This window comes from Dysidea avara, chromosome 4, assembly GCF_963678975.1.
Source record: "Dysidea avara chromosome 4, odDysAvar1.4, whole genome shotgun sequence".
NCBI lineage: Eukaryota > Metazoa > Porifera > Demospongiae > Dictyoceratida > Dysideidae > Dysidea > Dysidea avara.
Genome location: NC_089275.1, coordinates 10,416,423 through 10,434,499, shown reverse-complemented (window position 1 = coordinate 10,434,499; position 18,077 = coordinate 10,416,423). Strand labels below are relative to the sequence as shown.

The 18,077-nt window shown below is 37.5% G+C and overlaps 2 protein-coding genes across 4 annotated transcripts in view; one reads left to right on the top strand and one right to left on the bottom strand.

The window, feature by feature from the left end:
- Positions 1-18,077, top strand: part of LOC136252679 (serine/threonine-protein phosphatase 6 regulatory ankyrin repeat subunit A-like) — a 63,209-nt gene that overhangs the window by 35,523 nt on the left and 9,609 nt on the right. The window contains exons 13-16 of one of the 2 annotated variants that reach the window (XM_066045234.1): positions 16,396-16,474; positions 16,605-16,719; positions 16,830-16,912; positions 17,104-17,170. The exons of the other annotated variant lie outside the window; for it this stretch is intronic. Of the exons in view, the coding sequence (XP_065901306.1) occupies positions 16,396-16,474; positions 16,605-16,719; positions 16,830-16,912; positions 17,104-17,170 (344 nt within the window). The remainder of the gene's footprint in view (positions 1-16,395; positions 16,475-16,604; positions 16,720-16,829; positions 16,913-17,103; positions 17,171-18,077) is intronic. 2 annotated transcript variants of the gene reach the window in all.
- LOC136252678 (uncharacterized) lies at positions 3,835-17,859 on the bottom strand. Of its 2 annotated transcripts, none has more exons than XM_066045231.1 (2): positions 17,757-17,859; positions 3,835-7,491 (listed from the first exon to the last, which is right to left on the bottom strand). In XM_066045231.1, the coding sequence occupies exon 2, from the start codon at positions 7,483-7,485 to the stop codon at positions 4,054-4,056; it is 3,432 nt and encodes a 1,143-aa protein (XP_065901303.1). In that variant the 5' UTR covers positions 7,486-7,491; positions 17,757-17,859; the 3' UTR covers positions 3,835-4,053. The 2 variants fall into 2 exon arrangements, with proteins under 2 accessions (XP_065901303.1, XP_065901302.1); XM_066045230.1 differs by lacking the exon at positions 17,757-17,859 and adding an exon at positions 11,844-11,908.

Below are 18,077 nucleotides of genomic sequence, written 5' to 3'. Positions count from 1 at the left end.
TAGGCTTTAAAACGTCATTAAATCACAAAACCTTTGACTTTCTCCATCGTAACACGTAGCCCTTTAATTTCTCTTGATCATCTGACTTGGCTTTTCTGTCTTGTGACAACATCGTTAGGTGATTCAGGTAAGCTCCGTATCTGTCAATTAACCGTGCCAATGCAGCCGCTTTGTGAGAAACAAACCTTGTTCCATATGCTCTGGGTGGCCTAGTACCTCCTTTCATAGGCATCTCTGTTTCTGTCAAGCACTCCTTCAGGTTGTCGACAATCTCCTTCAATTCATGGCACTTTTTAGGTGAATTCTCATAGACATAGTAAATCTGCAACAACAATATCTTTGAAGCAAGTATCTTTCAAAGCATCTTTAATGGACAATTCCAACCTGTGGGCAAAGCACCAGGAAACAACTAACCATAGGATGTTTTTCAGGAGGTAACTCTTTCAGACCACTATCACTTCCTATGTTAGCATTGGTGCCATCACATCCTAGCCCTACCATCTAACTCCTCCATTCTACTCCCATGTACATCAGAGATTTCTTCACACAGTCATACAAACCCTCTCCAGTCCCATGTGCAAGGTGATGTACTGCAAAAAAGGTTATCCCTAACATGCACTGTGCCTTCCTCAGCACTGCTGTATGGATCAGAGAAAAAAGCTAAAAATAACTCTTCCACATTGCTGCAATCAGTGCTACCATCCAACAGCAACGAGAAAAACTTAATGTTACTCATCTTCTCTTTCAGTTTCCCTTGTAGATCTGCAGCAATAGCTTCCACAAACAAGGCATAGCCATGATCATTCCGGTAGCTAGCTCCAATCTCTACTCTGTGTTTCTCCTCAATATCACATAGAGGCTTCATCTTTTTGAAAGATAGGATTTCTTTTGTTACCATATAGAGTAAAGTATCAATTATCGGACAATATGATGTTCGGACAGCTGCCATTCACTTCCTGGGAATCCTGCAGCTTTGGTTATTGTACCAAAAGGTAGGCTACAATAAGCAATAATTATCCTCCAATAATCAGCTTTGCATGATTAAAAGTTTAAGAGTTACAGCCAATAGTATGCTTAGTCCGATAAAATCTATGCTCGGATAAAACTATCAGTTGTCGGACTTTGATTTTTACTACCAGTAAACAATGTCCAATTTATTTCAAATTTGTATGCAATATACCTGTACTCATTAGCTATTAATGACCAAAAAATGGTTTCGTTATCTTTAGCATAGAGGGAGCACGAACCCCCCAATTTTTAGCGGTATTGTCGGACGTCCTCCGCTTTAATTTAGCCATGCCCACCAACAGAGTTCATGCTTTTTGCAACAAATGCACCAGTGCTAAACCACAGAAGAAGATAAATAAATATCTTTCAAGAGTAGAGGTGTGTTTTAAAGTTGATATTCAGGATATTTCTATTGGAACGCAGTATTTTTGGCTCCTAAATTAAGGAGATGCACGCTAGGTGGAAAAATGAAATTACGAGGCACAACTTTCTGACCAACCACATTTGTTAGTCTTGGTGCCTCAATCGCGAATACCACCTAGAAATGAAAAGATATTCCATTTTCTACCTTCTATGGATGCACAAAGCAACATTTTCGTCCTTTTTGTTTCACCCATATAAGGTAGAGAAAGAAAAGCCTTTCAATTTTCGTGACAGTATTTGTGATAGGACACCAAGACTAGCATATGTAGGTGGTCAGAAGGTGGTTTTGCATAACTTCATTTTTCCACCTTGCGCGCATCTCCTTCATTTAGGAGTCAAAAATACTGCGTTCCAATGGAAATATCCTGAATATCAACTTTAAAGCACACCTCTACTCTTGAGAGATATTTATTTACCTTCTTCTGTGGTTTAGCACTGGTGCATTTGTTACAAAAGCATACGAACTCTATTGGTGGGCATGGCTAAATTAAAGCGGAGGGCGTCCGACAATACCGCTAAAGATTGGGGGGCTCGTACTCCCTCTATGCTAAAGATAGCGAAACCATTTTTTGGCCATTAATAGCTAATGAGTACAGGTATATCGCATACAAATTTGAAATAAATTGGACATTTTTTACTGGTAGTAAAAATCAAAGTCCGACAACTGATAGTTTTATCCGAGCATAGATTTTATCGGACTAAGCATACTATTAGCTGTAACTCTTAAACTTTTAATCACACAAAGCTGATTGTTGGAGGATAATTATTGCTTATTGTAGCCTACCTTTTGGTACAATAACCTAAGCTGCAGGATTTCCAGGAAGTGGGTGGCAGCTGTCCGAACATCATATTATCCGATAATTGATACTTTACTCTAAGCTAGTTTGAATTTTCGCTTCAACTTATGCTTGGTGGCTTCGTCCATCGATGGTTGCAACAATGCTTTAGCGATAGGCGCGTAATCACAAATATTTGTTGAGTGCTGCTTCCAGTACAAGGGCATTGTGCACTTGTGCATTTCCCTGTCTGCGTGGTCCTTGAAGGCTGATGTTCTAGTGTTCTTAGAGCCATTAATAAACGCTAGGTTGTAATTTCAAAGTGAAACTAACTGTTCGTTAAACTGAATACAGATGGCACACTTCAGAGCTGACACGTGCTTGCGGTCACCTTTGACAGCATCATACTTCAGCCAAACAGTCATGTCCAAGTCTTTTTCATTTTCAACGATCCGTTTATCTACAGTTCTTCTTGTTAAAACTCTTTGTTTTGCTTGTCCTGACATAACTTCCGAATAAATGACGAGTTTATCGTACCACAAATCTCCGGAAACTGTCCAGTGACCAACCGTTATTTCGCACACCAGTACTGTATGCTCCACTTCTACCAATCTGTACACAAATTAGAAGGTAAATGTGTTATAATATGCTCTTTTTACACCCTCCTCCAAATTTGAAAAGAATCCAATAAGGCTTGCACTAGTTATGACAATTTTTGTCAGTATTCTGGAAAGAAAATTATCAGCAGAAAAAATATGAAGAAAATACGACAAACTTTGAAGACATGTATAATCACTGGATTGAATTACCCCAAAACAGAAGATGTCATACCCTGAGTGACTTTTATTGACTATTTTTGCTTAGCTGTTACCAGTGTTGGGCGTAATGTGTTATGTAACATTGTTACGTATTGCAGTACTGAACTAATATACAGTAACGCGCTACATTTCTTAAGCTAGCGATATCTATTGCATAGTTATTTTACTGAAGTAGTGCATTACTACCTGTTACTTAAATATTACCTAATGAAGTATCTTTATACATTATCTAATATGTAATATAACATAATTATTACTAGTTATAAACTTTTAAACTATAGCAATATATAACTGTAACACATTTCATCGCAGTGGCAGTGACGTGTAATAAGTAATATATTGCTCTTTAAAAGTAGAGACCCAACACTGGCTGTTACTAAGACACGAAGGCGTGAAAATAGCATTACTTGCTTCCTGTAAAATGCACGCTTGTCGTGTGCCCGAACACGTTGGTTTCCTTTGACCACACAACACACTATTGTGTGCCCTGATAATGATGACAAATTACATGGGTACTAGAAGACAATACTAGATAATACTGGGTACTAGATGAGTACACTATGAAGACAATAATGATGGTGATACACACTTCTGGTTATTTCACTAGTTACTAAAGTTTTCTCCTTTAGCAAGCAAGCTTTGACTAAGTGTGATACATGCCAAACAAGCACTAGTCTAGTATAGTCCTTTGCAGAAAAACTTAGTTTCATGCATGCATGACATGGTGGACTGCTTACAGACTGTCAGTTCAAAAAGCAATTTTAATTGCTACTCACCATCGCGATTATGTGCCTTGGTTTTCTGGAATCACTTTATAAATATATCATGTGCTTATGGTGCAGAAATCCAGCTGAATATGTAACTATAAATAAATGTTTGTATGTGCTTGGAAACATGTGTGAATTACTCAAATGCATACATATAATAGTGTACGTTTGTAACAGTTCACAATGCTACTGGTGTGTGCATATGTACATATGAAAAATCGAAATTATAAAATATGCTTGAGGGTCATTGCATTATGCTTTTTATAAGTCAAAATTCACAAGTGGTTCCCTCATTTTGTTAAAGTATACTTTAGGAGGTACATGTATATCTTCATAGTAGCGAACTTTCCCTAGATTGAATAACATAGCGAGTTGTACATTTGTGGTAGCTGCAATCTTCTGTATCCTGTGTCTAATCACTCCATTACAAGTATAAGTGATGATGTGGTATATGATAATGAAAGTGAATTGAACTGCAGCTATGGCAACCACTATATTGGTAGAAGTATCTGTGTCTTGACTGTACAACAAAGTGAGAAACATCATTTGAAGATAAATTATAAACATTAACTCATTCAAGTTTTTAAATTTTATTTTAAATGGTCGAAACCATCCCTGCAATACTGCTATGATAGTAAGCAACATAATGCTAATGGTGAGGTTGATATTCCTATCCAGTGATGATATTCCATAGAATACAACTCTTATCACAAGTTGTATACCAGTCCAGTAGTAGAATTTGATCTTGTATGGTCCTTGATAAGCATCCAGTAGTGGTTTAAATTTTTTGATGAATTTAAATCTTGATAAGGTTTTTGTGAACAGGAGAATAATATTGAATGGTAGTAGAAATGAGAAGAACACAATGCATGTTATAAACAATATGGCAAATTTAACTCCAAACAGAGGTACATTAGCATCGACTGACCACACCATTGTTGTATGTTCACTGGGTAAGTGGATTATTTTTGAGTAATAAAATAAAACACTGGATATTGTAAGGAGTATTTTAGTATAGGACAATAGGAAGAGTGTAGCAAGTACTGGTAGTGCTCTACGTGCAGTGAGCCTCTGTATTGTAGTGGAGTAACGACTTGTTATGATGAGTGATGTAGCAATGAAGATGAGGTAGAAGGGAAATGCTAATTGTAACCACATCTTAGCATAGTCATCCATACCATTGTAGAAACATGTTTGAATACCCAAATCAAGATTAGCTAGTGAAATGAATGTGTGGGCTGGTGTAACTTCGCTTGATGGAGGAAAGAACACTGGAGTGTTGATAATGATGATGTTAACGTATAAAATAAATGCATTGATAGTTCCATCAGTTACTGTGAGGTTGAGAATAAAGAGTAGTAACACCAACACAAGACCTGCTATTGCAATGGGTACAATTAGAAACAGGTAGATATTTGAACATTGTTGACAGTGAGAGGAACCAAATACAGTACTGAGACCTTGTTGACAATGTCCACACAATATACCAGATCTGTTAAACTGACATTGTGAGTTAGGAGTGGAGAAGTGAAGATGTGATGAGTAAGGTAGGCAGTAGTGGAATGGACAGTGTAGTGAAAGGCTGTATGTTTTATGAGGTATTGGTACTATCCATATATTGGCTGGACGTTGTAAAGTTTGATCATTGATATTACATTTAATATTAAACTTGTAAAGAAATGAAGGGCATTGACATACACCATTCTTCTTGACAAAACCAGGTGGACATGGCAGTTGTTCAATGTAATAAATGTCTGTTACATCATCACCATCACTAAATCCTTTAAGGTATAGTTCACACCATCCTTGTGTTGGGAATGCGATTGTGTATTTTAATGATGTACGAATGCCGTTTTTAATGGTTTTTGTTAACTCGGAAGAATTAGTTACAATACAAGCTGTTGATGGTAGCCAGTCTGCATCATTCACAACAGTGATTATTATTATGCTATTATAAGATTTGAATTGTTTTGGTGTATTTACGTTTTCTGGATGAATATTTAGTGTCATTGTTTGACCAGGATATATGGCGTCCAACAAATCTTTGTAACAATCATAAGATATTTCAGTGTCACAAAAGCATAGGTTCTTCTTTTTCACAATTAATTGTGATGGTGAATTGTATATCCCGGATTGGTTTACATATCTTATGTATTTACTGTTCACTTCAAGTGGCATCGCAGTATTAAACGCTGATCCTGGTAGCCATCTGCAGTGTGTAGTAGGCAGGTTCTTAACAATGCGCTGTAGTAACCATTTATTACTGTCATCTAATAGTATAGAATAGTTGTGAGAGCTGTACTGATCATCTAAAGACACATCACTTAAATATTGGAAGTAACAAGGTGGATGCTCATACAGGTTTGGTTCAGTGGTTCTGTGTGACACAAAACTGAGAACATTATTTTGAGTGATATTAAGTTTGGTACACTCCTCCATATAAATAACAGGGTATGTATGGAGATGGGAAAGTTGGTAGTCAAAAATTGATTCTGTACTAATGTTTGCAAATTCAATGTAGTTAGAACTTGTGATGTTAGTATATCTCAGTTCAATGATGCTGCTGGAATTACTTATGTTCTTAAATATTATTGGACCTCTTAGATGTAGGTCAACGTTTTCTAACATGACAAATCCTCTTATTAAATTTCCTATGCTATGCGAAAATGTTGTATTAGTAATGGTGACTTTAGTAGTAAATGTAAGCATCCATATAAATGCTACCTTTGTAAGGATCACTACATTCTTATTTTGAGTAAACCTGCAATTGGCAATGTGTATATCCGGACCACTTTTTATATGAATAACTCCATTATTCATGTGTGGATTTACATAATGATTGGAAACTGAACAATTCTCAAGGCATACAGCATTACCTTGTTGAATCGTATAAGATTTTATGTACAATAAATTATCATGATTATTTGAAAAACTACATGATTTGATTATAACAGTACTCTTTCCTAGTCCTGTGTTATTGTAGCGAATATGAAATATTACATAGTTGAATTGAATTGATGAATTTATGAAGCTAACTCTCACTTTGTAAGTCTGCTGGTTGAATGTAACCTTTACTTTTGCTTTAGCATTGTTGATATCATTAATGTGATAGTGGTCTATTGTAAGACTGTGATTCTCCATATCCACTGTAGTGTCATTGTAAATAGTTATCATGGCATTGTTTGTGATATAGGAGAAATGTGAGTCACCCAAAATGTTGATGCCAACTATACCATATGAGTTATGGCTCTCTTCTATCACGACATGTCTCAGTTGAACATTTGTACATTGTTTGATCAAGACTGTAGCATTGTTATATTCATTACCCAAGCAGCTCCTAATTGTTATATTAGTTGCTATCAAGTTAGTAATATTAGTCATTACAATACCAACTGATGAGTTACACTGGATGACCGTGTCTGGTGTTGTACCATTAGTTGTACTACCAATGAGTGAAATGTTGTGAACATTTTGTATGATGAGATCAGTGTGAAGATGATGTAGTCCTGTTAGGAAGAATAGTTGAGTGTTAGAGGTGAAGTATTTGGTGGTATTGAGCAGGTAGTGTTGTAGGTTATGACAATGATGACATGTAGTGTTAGGGTAGTAGTGATCATCAGGTGTCACATTGTAGACATTACTAGTTGTAATGTGAAGTAGTGATGATAGTAGCAGCAGTGGAAGTGTAAACATGATGACCTAAGAATTGCCAATCATACAGTATGGTAGTATTGTATAGTAGGTATCATAAAGATTGACACTTTAAAGTATCACTTAAAACTAGCCTAACCTTTGCTTCATGACAGCTTACAGCTACTATATGGACACATACCGTAGCTACAATGTATGGTAATTGTTGTGTATGGGTTTTGTGTTAAATATAGAAAAAATTTAGGTATAGAAAAACAAAGTATGGTTAGATGTAAATACAGTATACAAATACTGACGTGTGTACAGTATCAAGACACACGATAGTGTGTCGTGCGGCCCAAGAAGCCGGCGCGCCACACCGTGAGTATATTGACAGGAAGAACGAAAACGTCATTTTCACATCTTTGTATCTCGGTGATCACTTATCTGATTGGAACCAAATTTGCTACACAGTTGCCCGCCAGCCAAGGGAGTCTACATTCCAAATTTGAAGGAAATCGCTCCAGACATTTCCGAGATACGAGCTGCCAAAGTTTCGTTTTTTTTCTTCGTTTTTTTTTTTCTTCTTCGTCATTTCGCACACTTGCAAAAATTGCTATAACACGCAAACGCGTACTCCTATCGCCTTGAAATTTGGCACACAGAAAGGGAGTCCAAAGGCGAATCCTAGCATCAAATTTGGTACAAATCCGATGAATGGTTCAGGAGTTATGACCGATTATTCGCGTAAAACAAGATCGATTTGTTGTCACGCCTACAGGGTAAACCGCTTCATGGAATGAGTTGAAAATTGCTATGTAGATGGAGTAACATCGTAGGAGTGCCTTTTGGTGGTTTGAAATGAATCAAGATAAAGACCACGGAGATATGACACAAAACCCAACCTGTGTCACAATTACGCGATCGATTTTTATGAATAAAAAGGTATTAGTTTTCACGCCTACTAGGCAAACCGCTTAGAGCAATGAGCTGAAAATCGGTGTATAGCTGGAATAATCTTCATAGAAAGTCCTTGCAGTAGTACAGAAGAATCGGATTACAAACCACTGAGTTATGATTAGAAAGCCAACTCCGTGTAGCAAATGCGAGATCGAGATACTCTAATAGAACAGTCACCCTAATAGAGCATTTGGCTAATTTATTTACTCCATTATAGAATTTTATTACATCACAAGTTATTCTGTAGGGAGTTCAGCTGCAAACAGTTAATCTTATAGACAGTTCAGCAAGAAGACAGTCACCATGTGGAGAGTTAAGCAAATATATCACTATAGAGATTCAGAACATTACAAGTCACGCTGAAGAAAGTTCAGCTATAAACAAGTCATGCACTGTGTAGAGAATTCAGCTACAATTAAGTCACTCTCTAGAGAATTCAGTTACACAGAATTCAGCTACACACAAGTCACTGTGGAGAGAGTTCAGCTACAAACAAATTACCCTTTAGAGTGATCAGCTACAAACAAAACACTTTGCAGGGTGTTCAGCTGCAACAAATCAACCTTTAGAGCGATCAGCAATGAACAAATCAACACAAATCTACCTGTAGAGAGATCAGCTAGAAACAAATCACCCTGAAGAGAGTTCAGCTACAAAAAATCACCCTGTAGAGACATCAGCTAGAAACTAGACACAATGTAAGGAGTTCAGCTACAAGCAATCACCTTGTAGAGAGATCGGCTATAAACAAATCAACCTGCAGAAAGATCAGCTACACACAATTCAACTTGTAGAGAGATCAGCTACAAACAAATCACCCTGTAGAGAGATCAGCTAGAAACTAGACACAATGTAAGGAGTTCAGCTACAAGCAAATCACCGTGTAGAGAGTTCAGCTACAAACAAACCAACCTGTAGAGCGATCAGCTAGAAACAAATCACCCTGAAGAGAGGTCAGCTACAAAAAATCACCCTGTAGAGATATCAGCTAGAAATAAATCACCCTGAAGAGAGGTCAACTACAAAAAAATCACCCTGTAGAGAGATCAGCTAGAAACAAATCACCCTGAAGAGAGGTCAGCTACAAACAAAACACTTTGCAGAGAATTCAGCTACAAACAAATCAGCTTGTAGAGAGATCAGTTACACACAAATCAACCTGTAGAGAGATAAGCGCTAGAAACAAATCACCCTGTAGAGAGTAGCTACAAGCAAAACACTCTGTAGAGAGTTCAGCAACAAAGAAACCACCATGTAGAGAGTTCAGCTGCAAACAAATCACCTTTTAGTGAGTTCAGCTACAAACAAATCACCCTGTAGAGAGATCAGCTAGAAACTAGACACAATGTAAGGAGTTCAGCTACAAGCAAATCACCCTTTAGTGAGTTCAGCTACAAACAAATCAACCTGCAGTGAGATCACCTACAAAAAAGCACCTTGTACAGAGTTCAGCTACAAACAAATTACCCTGTAGAGAGATCGGCTACAAACAAATCAACCAGTAGAAAGATCAGCTACACACAAATCAACTTGTAGAGAGATCAGCTACAAACAAATCACCCTGTAGAGAGATCAGCTAGAAACTAGACACAATGTAAGGAGTTCAGCTACACAAGTAAATCACCCTGTAGAGAGTTCAGCTAAAACAAATCAACCTGCAGAGAGATCAGCTACAAATAAATCACTTTACAGACAGTTCAGCTACAAACAAATTACCTTGTAGAGAGATCGGTTGCAAATTAATCAACCTGCAGATAGATCAGCTACACACAAATCACCCTGTAGAGAGATGAGCTAGAAACTAGATACAACGCAAGGAGTTCAGCTACAAGCAAAATCACACTTTAGTGAGTTCAGCTACAAACAAATCAACCTGCAGTGAGATCACCCACAAAAACGCACTTGTACAGAGTTCAGTTACAAACAAATCACCCTGTAGAGAGATCAGGTAGAAGAATTCACCTTGTAGAGAGTTCAGCAACAAAGAAACCACCATGTAGAGAGTTCAGCTGCAAACAAATCACCCAGTAGAAAGATCAGCTAGAAGAAGTTACCTTGTAGAGAGTTCAGTTACAAAGAAACCATCATATAGAGAGTTCAGCTACAAAGAAATTACCCCGTAGAGAGTTCAGCTAGAAGAAGTCACCTTGTAAAGAGTTCAGCTACAAAGAAACCATCATGTACAGAGTTCAGCTACAAAGAAACCACCTGCACAGAATTCAACTACAAACAAATTACCCTGTATAGAGATCAGCTAGAAGAAGTCACCTTGTAGAGTGTTCAGTTACAAAGAAACCATCATGTAGAGAGTTCAGCTGCAAACAAATCACTCTGTAGAGAATTCAGCTACAAAGAAACCGCCATGTAGAGAGTTCAGCCTCATACAAACCACCTTGTAGAGAATTCAACTACACCAAATCACCTTGTAGAGAAGAAGTTACCTTGTAGAGAGTTCAGCTACAAAGAAACCATCATGTAGGGAGTTCAGCTACAAAGAAACCACCATGTAGAGAGTTTAGCTGCAAACAAATCACCTGTAGAGAGTTCAGCTAGAAACAAATCACCCCGTAGAGAGATCAGCTGGACGAAGTCACCTTGTAGAGAGTTCAGCTACAAAGAAACCATCATGTAGATAGTTCAGCTGCAAACAAATCACCCTGCAGAGAGTTCAGCTGGACGAAGTCACCTTGTAGAGAGTTCAGCTACAAAGAAACCATCATGTAGAGAGTTTAGCTGCAAACAAATCACCTGTAGAGAGTTCAGCTAGAAACAAAATACCCTGTAGAGAGACCAACTAGAAGAGGTTACCTTGTAGAGAGTTCAGCTACAAAGAAACCATCCTGTATATAGTTCAGCTACATTTCAAGTCACCCAGTAGAGAGATCAGCTGCAAAAAAATATCCTGTGGGGAATAATGGGCATGTAATAAATATATGTATATAATTTGTATAATTACTAATGAAATCAAAAGTAATTTAAGTACTAAAATTCTTCTTTAAGTTCTTTTCTTCTTCCTGTAGTAAAGAAAAAAACACATGGGTTAAAAAATCCCCAAAGCCAGCCATAGGCCGGCTTTGCAGTATACAAATACAAAAAGAAGTGATATCTAATCAAAAACAGCCAAGCTGTAAAAAAAGGTGCGGCCCCCAAAAAGGCCATGGTGAAAAAAGATGTGAAATCCAAGGTGGCGGCCAAGAAATGGCTGTGATGGTAGGTTAATGGTTACATTTTAATAACGACAATTCAGGTGAATTTTGTGCCGCTTGGTCTTGGCACCAAATTCACCTGAATTGTTGTTATTAAAATGTAACCATTAACCTACCATCACAGCCATTTCTTGGCCGCCACCTTGGATTTCACATCTTGTTTCACCATGGCCTTTTTGGGGGCCGCACCTTTTTTTACAGCTTGGCTGTTTTTGATTAGATGTATACATAGTCAACATATATAAGTACTGCAACCTGTTTCTTATCTGTTTCTTAGCAGTTATACGTAGTACTTTTGTATTTGTCTGTGTATCTTAAATCAGCCACTGTATTTTTGTGGTGGTTTTGTTTTTGATTATATACGTACGTACAGTGATGTATACATACTCACTGAATGCAGACAGAATAACGTAAACAGTTTCAGCATCTATTTTATTATTGTCTTTCAACAAAGAAACATTCAAAAGTTTCCATGTTGTGCTCAAGCTTCATTTAGTGCAAATAGTATTCAGTTACTCTAGTACACACAGGATGTTTTTTTACTATCTGAAGAACAACAATAGTATAATAAATTATCCACAACTTTCCATTGTAGCATTTTTGTTAACATGTTCTCTATGGAAAGTAATACATGGATTTACCCAGGTTTAATGCACTGAATTGGTAAAATCTAGAATGACGGTAGTTTGTCGTGCGGCCAGTAAGCCGACATGCCACGCCATAAGTTTATTGACAGGAAGAAAGTGAATGCGATTTTCACACATATGTAGCTCCGTGATCTCTTACCCGATTGCAACAAAATGTACAGTAGAGATGCTCGCCTGGTAGGGGAGCTCACATACCAGAAAATGACTCCAGAGATACAAGTGACTAAAATTTTGGCTTTTTTTTTTGCACACTTTGGAAATGTTATAAAACACATTATCGCAATGAAATTTGACACACCTAAAAGGGTTCCAAAAGTGAATTTTAATATCAAGTTTAGTGCAGATCCAGTAAAAACTTTAGGAGTGATGACCGATTATTCATGTAAAAATAGAATGATTTGTTGTCTGCCTACAAGGTAAACCGCTTCATGGAATGAACTGAAAATTGGTTTGAAGATAGATTAGTTATCATAGGAGTTCATTTTGGTGGTTTGAAAGGAATCAAAAAAGACCATGGAGATACATATAAAGCAAAACCAAAGGTGTGTAACAATTGTGCAATATTGTTTTGTGAATAAAAAACATAAGTTTATACCAGGTAAACCACATAAGGGAATGAGCTGAATATTGATTTGTAGATGGAATAATTGTCATAGAAGACCGATTAGTAGTATAGAAGAATCAGATTAATAGCCAATGACTATGATGCAAAATCCAACCGTGCGTAGAAAGAGCACGATAGAGATATGTACAGTCACCTATTAGAGCATAATTATTTACTCTATTAGAGCATTCAGTTACATAACAAGTCACTCTGTATAGAGTTCAGCTATGTAAAGTCACTCTATAGGGAGTTTAGCAACAAAAATGTCATCAGGTGAAGAATCCATCAACAAAAAAGTCACCGTAGAGGGAGTTCAGCTACAGACATATCACCCTGTGTAGAGTTTTAACTACCAGCAGGTCACCCTGTAGAGAAATCAGCCATCCTATAGAGAGTTCAGTTACAGACCAGTCACCCCAGCTACAAACAGTGGAGAGTTCATCTTCAAACAAATTACCCAGTATAGAGTTCAGCTACAAAAAAAAATCACCCTGTGGAGAGTTCAGCTACCAATAAAGTACCCAGTGCCGATTTTGATAGTGTAGGCCGAAGCCTTTGGAGAGTTCGGCTGAAAACAAGTTACATACCTAGTGGAGAGTTCAGCTACAAACAGGTTGCCCTGTAAGTATTTAGCTAACTGCAAACATAACCATCCTGTCAAGAATTCAGATACAAACAAGTTACCTATAGAGAATTCAGCTACAAATAGATCATCCATTAAAGACTTTGGTTACAAGAACAAGTCACTCAGTAGAGAGTTCAGCTACAAAAGAAATCACCTTGTAGAGAAAGCAAGTAACTCTGTAGAGAACTCAGCTATAAAGTGGAAATGTGGTTACAAGCAAGTAGGGAATTCAGTTACAAAAAGTCACCTGTAGAGATTTCAACTACAAGCAAGTCACCTGGTAGAGGATTCAGTGACAAAAATGTCATGCACACTGTATAGAGAGTTCATCTACACACAAATCACCCAGTACAAAGTTCACTACGTACTGTACCTGGTAGAGAATTTAGCTACAGACAAGTCACCCAGTAGAGAGGTCATCTGGAAACAAGTCACCTTGTAGAGAGTTCAATGAATAAATCACCATGTAGAAAGATCAGTTAGAAATAAGTTATCCTATAGAGAATCAGATAGAAATAAATCACCCAGTAGAGAGATCAGCTACATACATACATACAAACCACCATGTGGAGAGGTCAGCTAGAAACAAGTCACCCTGTAGAAAGATCTGCTAGAAACATATTACCCTGTAGAGAGTTCAGCTAGAAACAAATCGCCTTGTAGAAAGTTCATCTAGAAACAAGTCATCTTGTAAAGAGAAGAGCTGGAAACAAATCACCCTGTAGAGAGATCTTGCTACTGGTAGGATAGATTGGTACATGTGATTTAGACAGATTTTGTTTTGTTTAATACATAGATATCATTTTAGTGTATTGTGGTTAGTCAATTATAGTACATCATAACGCATCAGGCAAAGAAACTTGAGTATGCGTGAGGTGCCATTATAGCGACAGAAGTGTCCATGTACAACTGGATTTGATTTAGTTTCACGTCATATCTACCATAACAACTTGAAACACAGTAAACTTGACTACAGCCAGTTACAAGCCTACTGATGAATTTATGCTGGTCTTAGGGCACTAGCCTCGAGTAATTTGTTTCAGTAGCTGGTACCCTCCAGCTGTGTAGCACTTGACAGCCAATGCTGGGGGTGGTAGCCAAGGGAAGTCTGTCTTGGGGTGAAGAACACCTGTTAAAGGGACTGTAAATCAACAGTACAGTGGCCGAAGCACATTTAAGTTCATTTCTTGGATGTTTTGAATAGAGAATATTCATGTGACATCACAAATGCAGCGTTTGTTTAAGACACGTGCAGCATTTATTTGAGACGTGTAGATAAAGCCCCAATGGTACAATAGGAAATAATTACTTCTTTGTTCTTTTTAACAGACCTTGTACAGGAGCAGCTATTTCGTGACTATGTGGTAACCACCTATGAATGGGTAACAACGTACTAGAAGCATGAACTTGTAGCTGGCCTAGTCTACTTCCTGATGTAGCAGTGGAACACTTCATTTTGTGTATAGGCCTGGCGGGCTCCATGATCTTTTTTTTCAGAAACCATACTAATTACGTTCGTATCCTTGTAGTACTTTATTTTCTCTATTGATAGGCGACTACTGCACTTCCACTAAGTGGCTGTTCAGTGCATTTGTGACGATGAGAAAACATGTGGAAGAATTGTTTCATCTTGGCCCATGCATAGTTTGTTGACACCAAAGGTAGAAAGAAAACCAATTCGTACAGTATGGCAACAGTCTATTAATGGATATACTACACAGTCTATTAATGGAAAACACATACTAGAGGTACAATGGAGTAGCTGGTCTGCTTTTTGAAATATTCACCACAGTGCCTGCCATATCGTGACATGCGTGGGTATACAGATGGGGTGTTCTATTACAATATCAGAAAATAGGCCAGCTACAAGATTGTACTTCTGGTATACTATTACCCATCCACTGGTGATTACCACATATAGCCACGAATTGGCTGCTGCTGTACCAGATCTGGTGGAAAGAACAAAAACATTATATTTTGTGTTGTAGCATAGGGTTTCCCTTATAGTGCTGAGCGATAGTAAAAATTTTACTATTACGATAGTTACTCATTAAATATTGCGATAGTGAATACTATCCCGATAGTTTATGAAACACTTTGCTCTTAACAAAGTCTTAGTTGTATAGCTATGATTTGCAGTCATATAGAAACTTACTTTGCATGCACAGGACATTTGTTAATTAACTGTGTGGGCGGCCGATGAATATGTACTTTGGTATAGCTTTTATAGGCCACTACTTTGTAAGAAAGCTGGTATAATTAACTGTAAAACAGTATAGAAGGGTTGTTGATACCATTTTAATGCAGATCTGAGCTTATCATAACTATCACGATAGTGAAATCCCTACTATCGCGATAACGATAGTGATTTACTATCGCGATATATCACACTATCGATACTATTGCTCAGCCCTAGTTTCTTACCACCCATACTTTTAAGTGCCTAGTTTATAATTTCTTTGTGAATACGCTCTATATGTTTAAGGATCCAATGAAGGTAGAGAGATGCGAGGAAACACAATTGCAATGGCACGGAGAACGACGATTTGACAATTTTGTTTACATCTACCACATCATAAAGTAACACGCATACTGTTGGGGCTACAGATTTTTTAACTCTCCATGAGCAGGCAAATAAGAGGGCATATATTTTTAATCTATTTGAGTCATTTTTCTGTAAGTGATGGTTTGAATAAAAAGCTTGCCTATTTTTTTTTTTTTTTTCAAAATGCATGCTTGTGGGAACTACTGTAGGTGGGTTTTTGCTGAGACGGTCACATTTATGTTAACAGTCACTACTTGTTTAGGTTTTATGATGATATTTGAAGCGATTCATAGTATTGTTTCAGTAAAAGTGTTACAGTGTCACCTGTTACATATTATGCTTACTACATTCATGTTGTTTATGTAACTATGTGCACCTGTGTGCAGGATAAAGATGGCCGTACACCACTGCACATGACTGCTATTCATGGCTTCTATCTCAGGACGGAAACTCTTATTCACCATGGTGAGTCCTTCATGTTTAGTGCGTAAAACACCATGTATTACCACAACGTGTACATGCATGATTATGCTATTGTATAACAAGTAAAATTATGACACTTACAAAGTGCCATTGCAAATGTGTACATACGTAGGTGCACGTGTGGAGATAACTGACAGTGAAAAGAACACAGCATTGCATATTGCTGCTAGACATGGCCATGGTGTGGTAGTGAAGACTCTCATTGGTAATGGGGCTGACATCTTCAAGTAAGGCCGTTGTCGAAATTTTAATAGAACTGTAACAACTGTAACAACTTTCTTTAATAACTGTCAGGATTGTATAGTGCAATAGAAATGTTACAATAAACATTTCATAGGGTGGGAGCTAGTGGTATGCTGCCAGTTCACATGGCTTGTCTGAATGGTTATTCCAACTGTGTCGAGAATTTACTATCTACTGGTAAGTATGGATTAAAAGAGAAACAAAATTCATGTAGGGGTTCTTTAAAGTTCCCCAGATTAATTTTCATGGTAGGCTATTAATTTTTATTAAATGCAAAAAAAAATTAAGTATCCCAATTCAGTACTGTTCTTTGTGATTTAGTCTCGTGCATTTTTTTACTGCTTTTGTGTCTTCTATTTTTGTGACAGAGCGTAGTGTGATGTCAAACTTGGATGACAATCGTCGGTCTTGTCTCCATGCTGCAGCTTGTGGAGGGTGCGTAGCTACATTATGTACAGTAGATAACAGCTGAGCATTTTATTGATGTATTGTTGTATGGAGATATATGTATGTACGTACGTGTGCTGGTACAGCTAAACCCTATTTAAGTGTACTCATGGATTCAGATCAAGTTACAGGGGGATATGTGTTATGTTGTCAACTTACAAGCAATCAAAGTACATAATTTATTATGTGCAAACATTTCCTTTGTCCTTTAGCATTTTCCTATGGAGTGCATAAGTTTTGTTGATACCTTTGTAGAAGTGACTGTACATTGGTAATGATAAAGTTTTGTGCCCATATCTGAAAGTTGTCTATTCTTTAGCTATCTCACGTTCGGCATGTGTGTATTTATTAGTGATGCACCGTTTCCCTAGCGATCCGATACCGATACATTTGAGGCAAGAAATGGCCGATACCGATACTTTGCCCCACAGGCATTTCTCTCAAGAAACAGCTAGTGATTTAGCTTACTAAACTCATTTGCTAATCCCATCAACTGCAGTTTGCTGGTTTTGTGGCTATCAATTACACTAAGATAATAGTTTATGGCTTCAATGAATCTTATTTCGTGGCTTACTTCAGTTTCCACTGTACTAATAATGCTAGTAGTTGGCTTCTTGTAAGGAGTTCATGGCTTATATCAGCTTTTGCTCATGTCCATTCAATGCGCTATGTATGCCGCCATCTTGATGAGAAAGTAATTAAATGGCGTCGTTTAAAGTATGGGTTGGTGTCGGGCATTTATAGCTTTACCGATACAAGTCCGATACTGCCAAAATAGGGCCGATACCGATACTAGTATCGGTATAGGTTCATCACTAGTATTTATAAGCTTGTCCAAGTTGCATGCACTGGTTAAGGTGTTCATGTCCACTCCACATGCATACCTCTGAGTATA

Coding starts and splice junctions, on each gene's coding strand:
- LOC136252678 (XM_066045231.1), bottom strand. CDS start 7,485: ATGTTTACACTTCCACTGCTGCTACTATCATCACTACTTCACATTACA.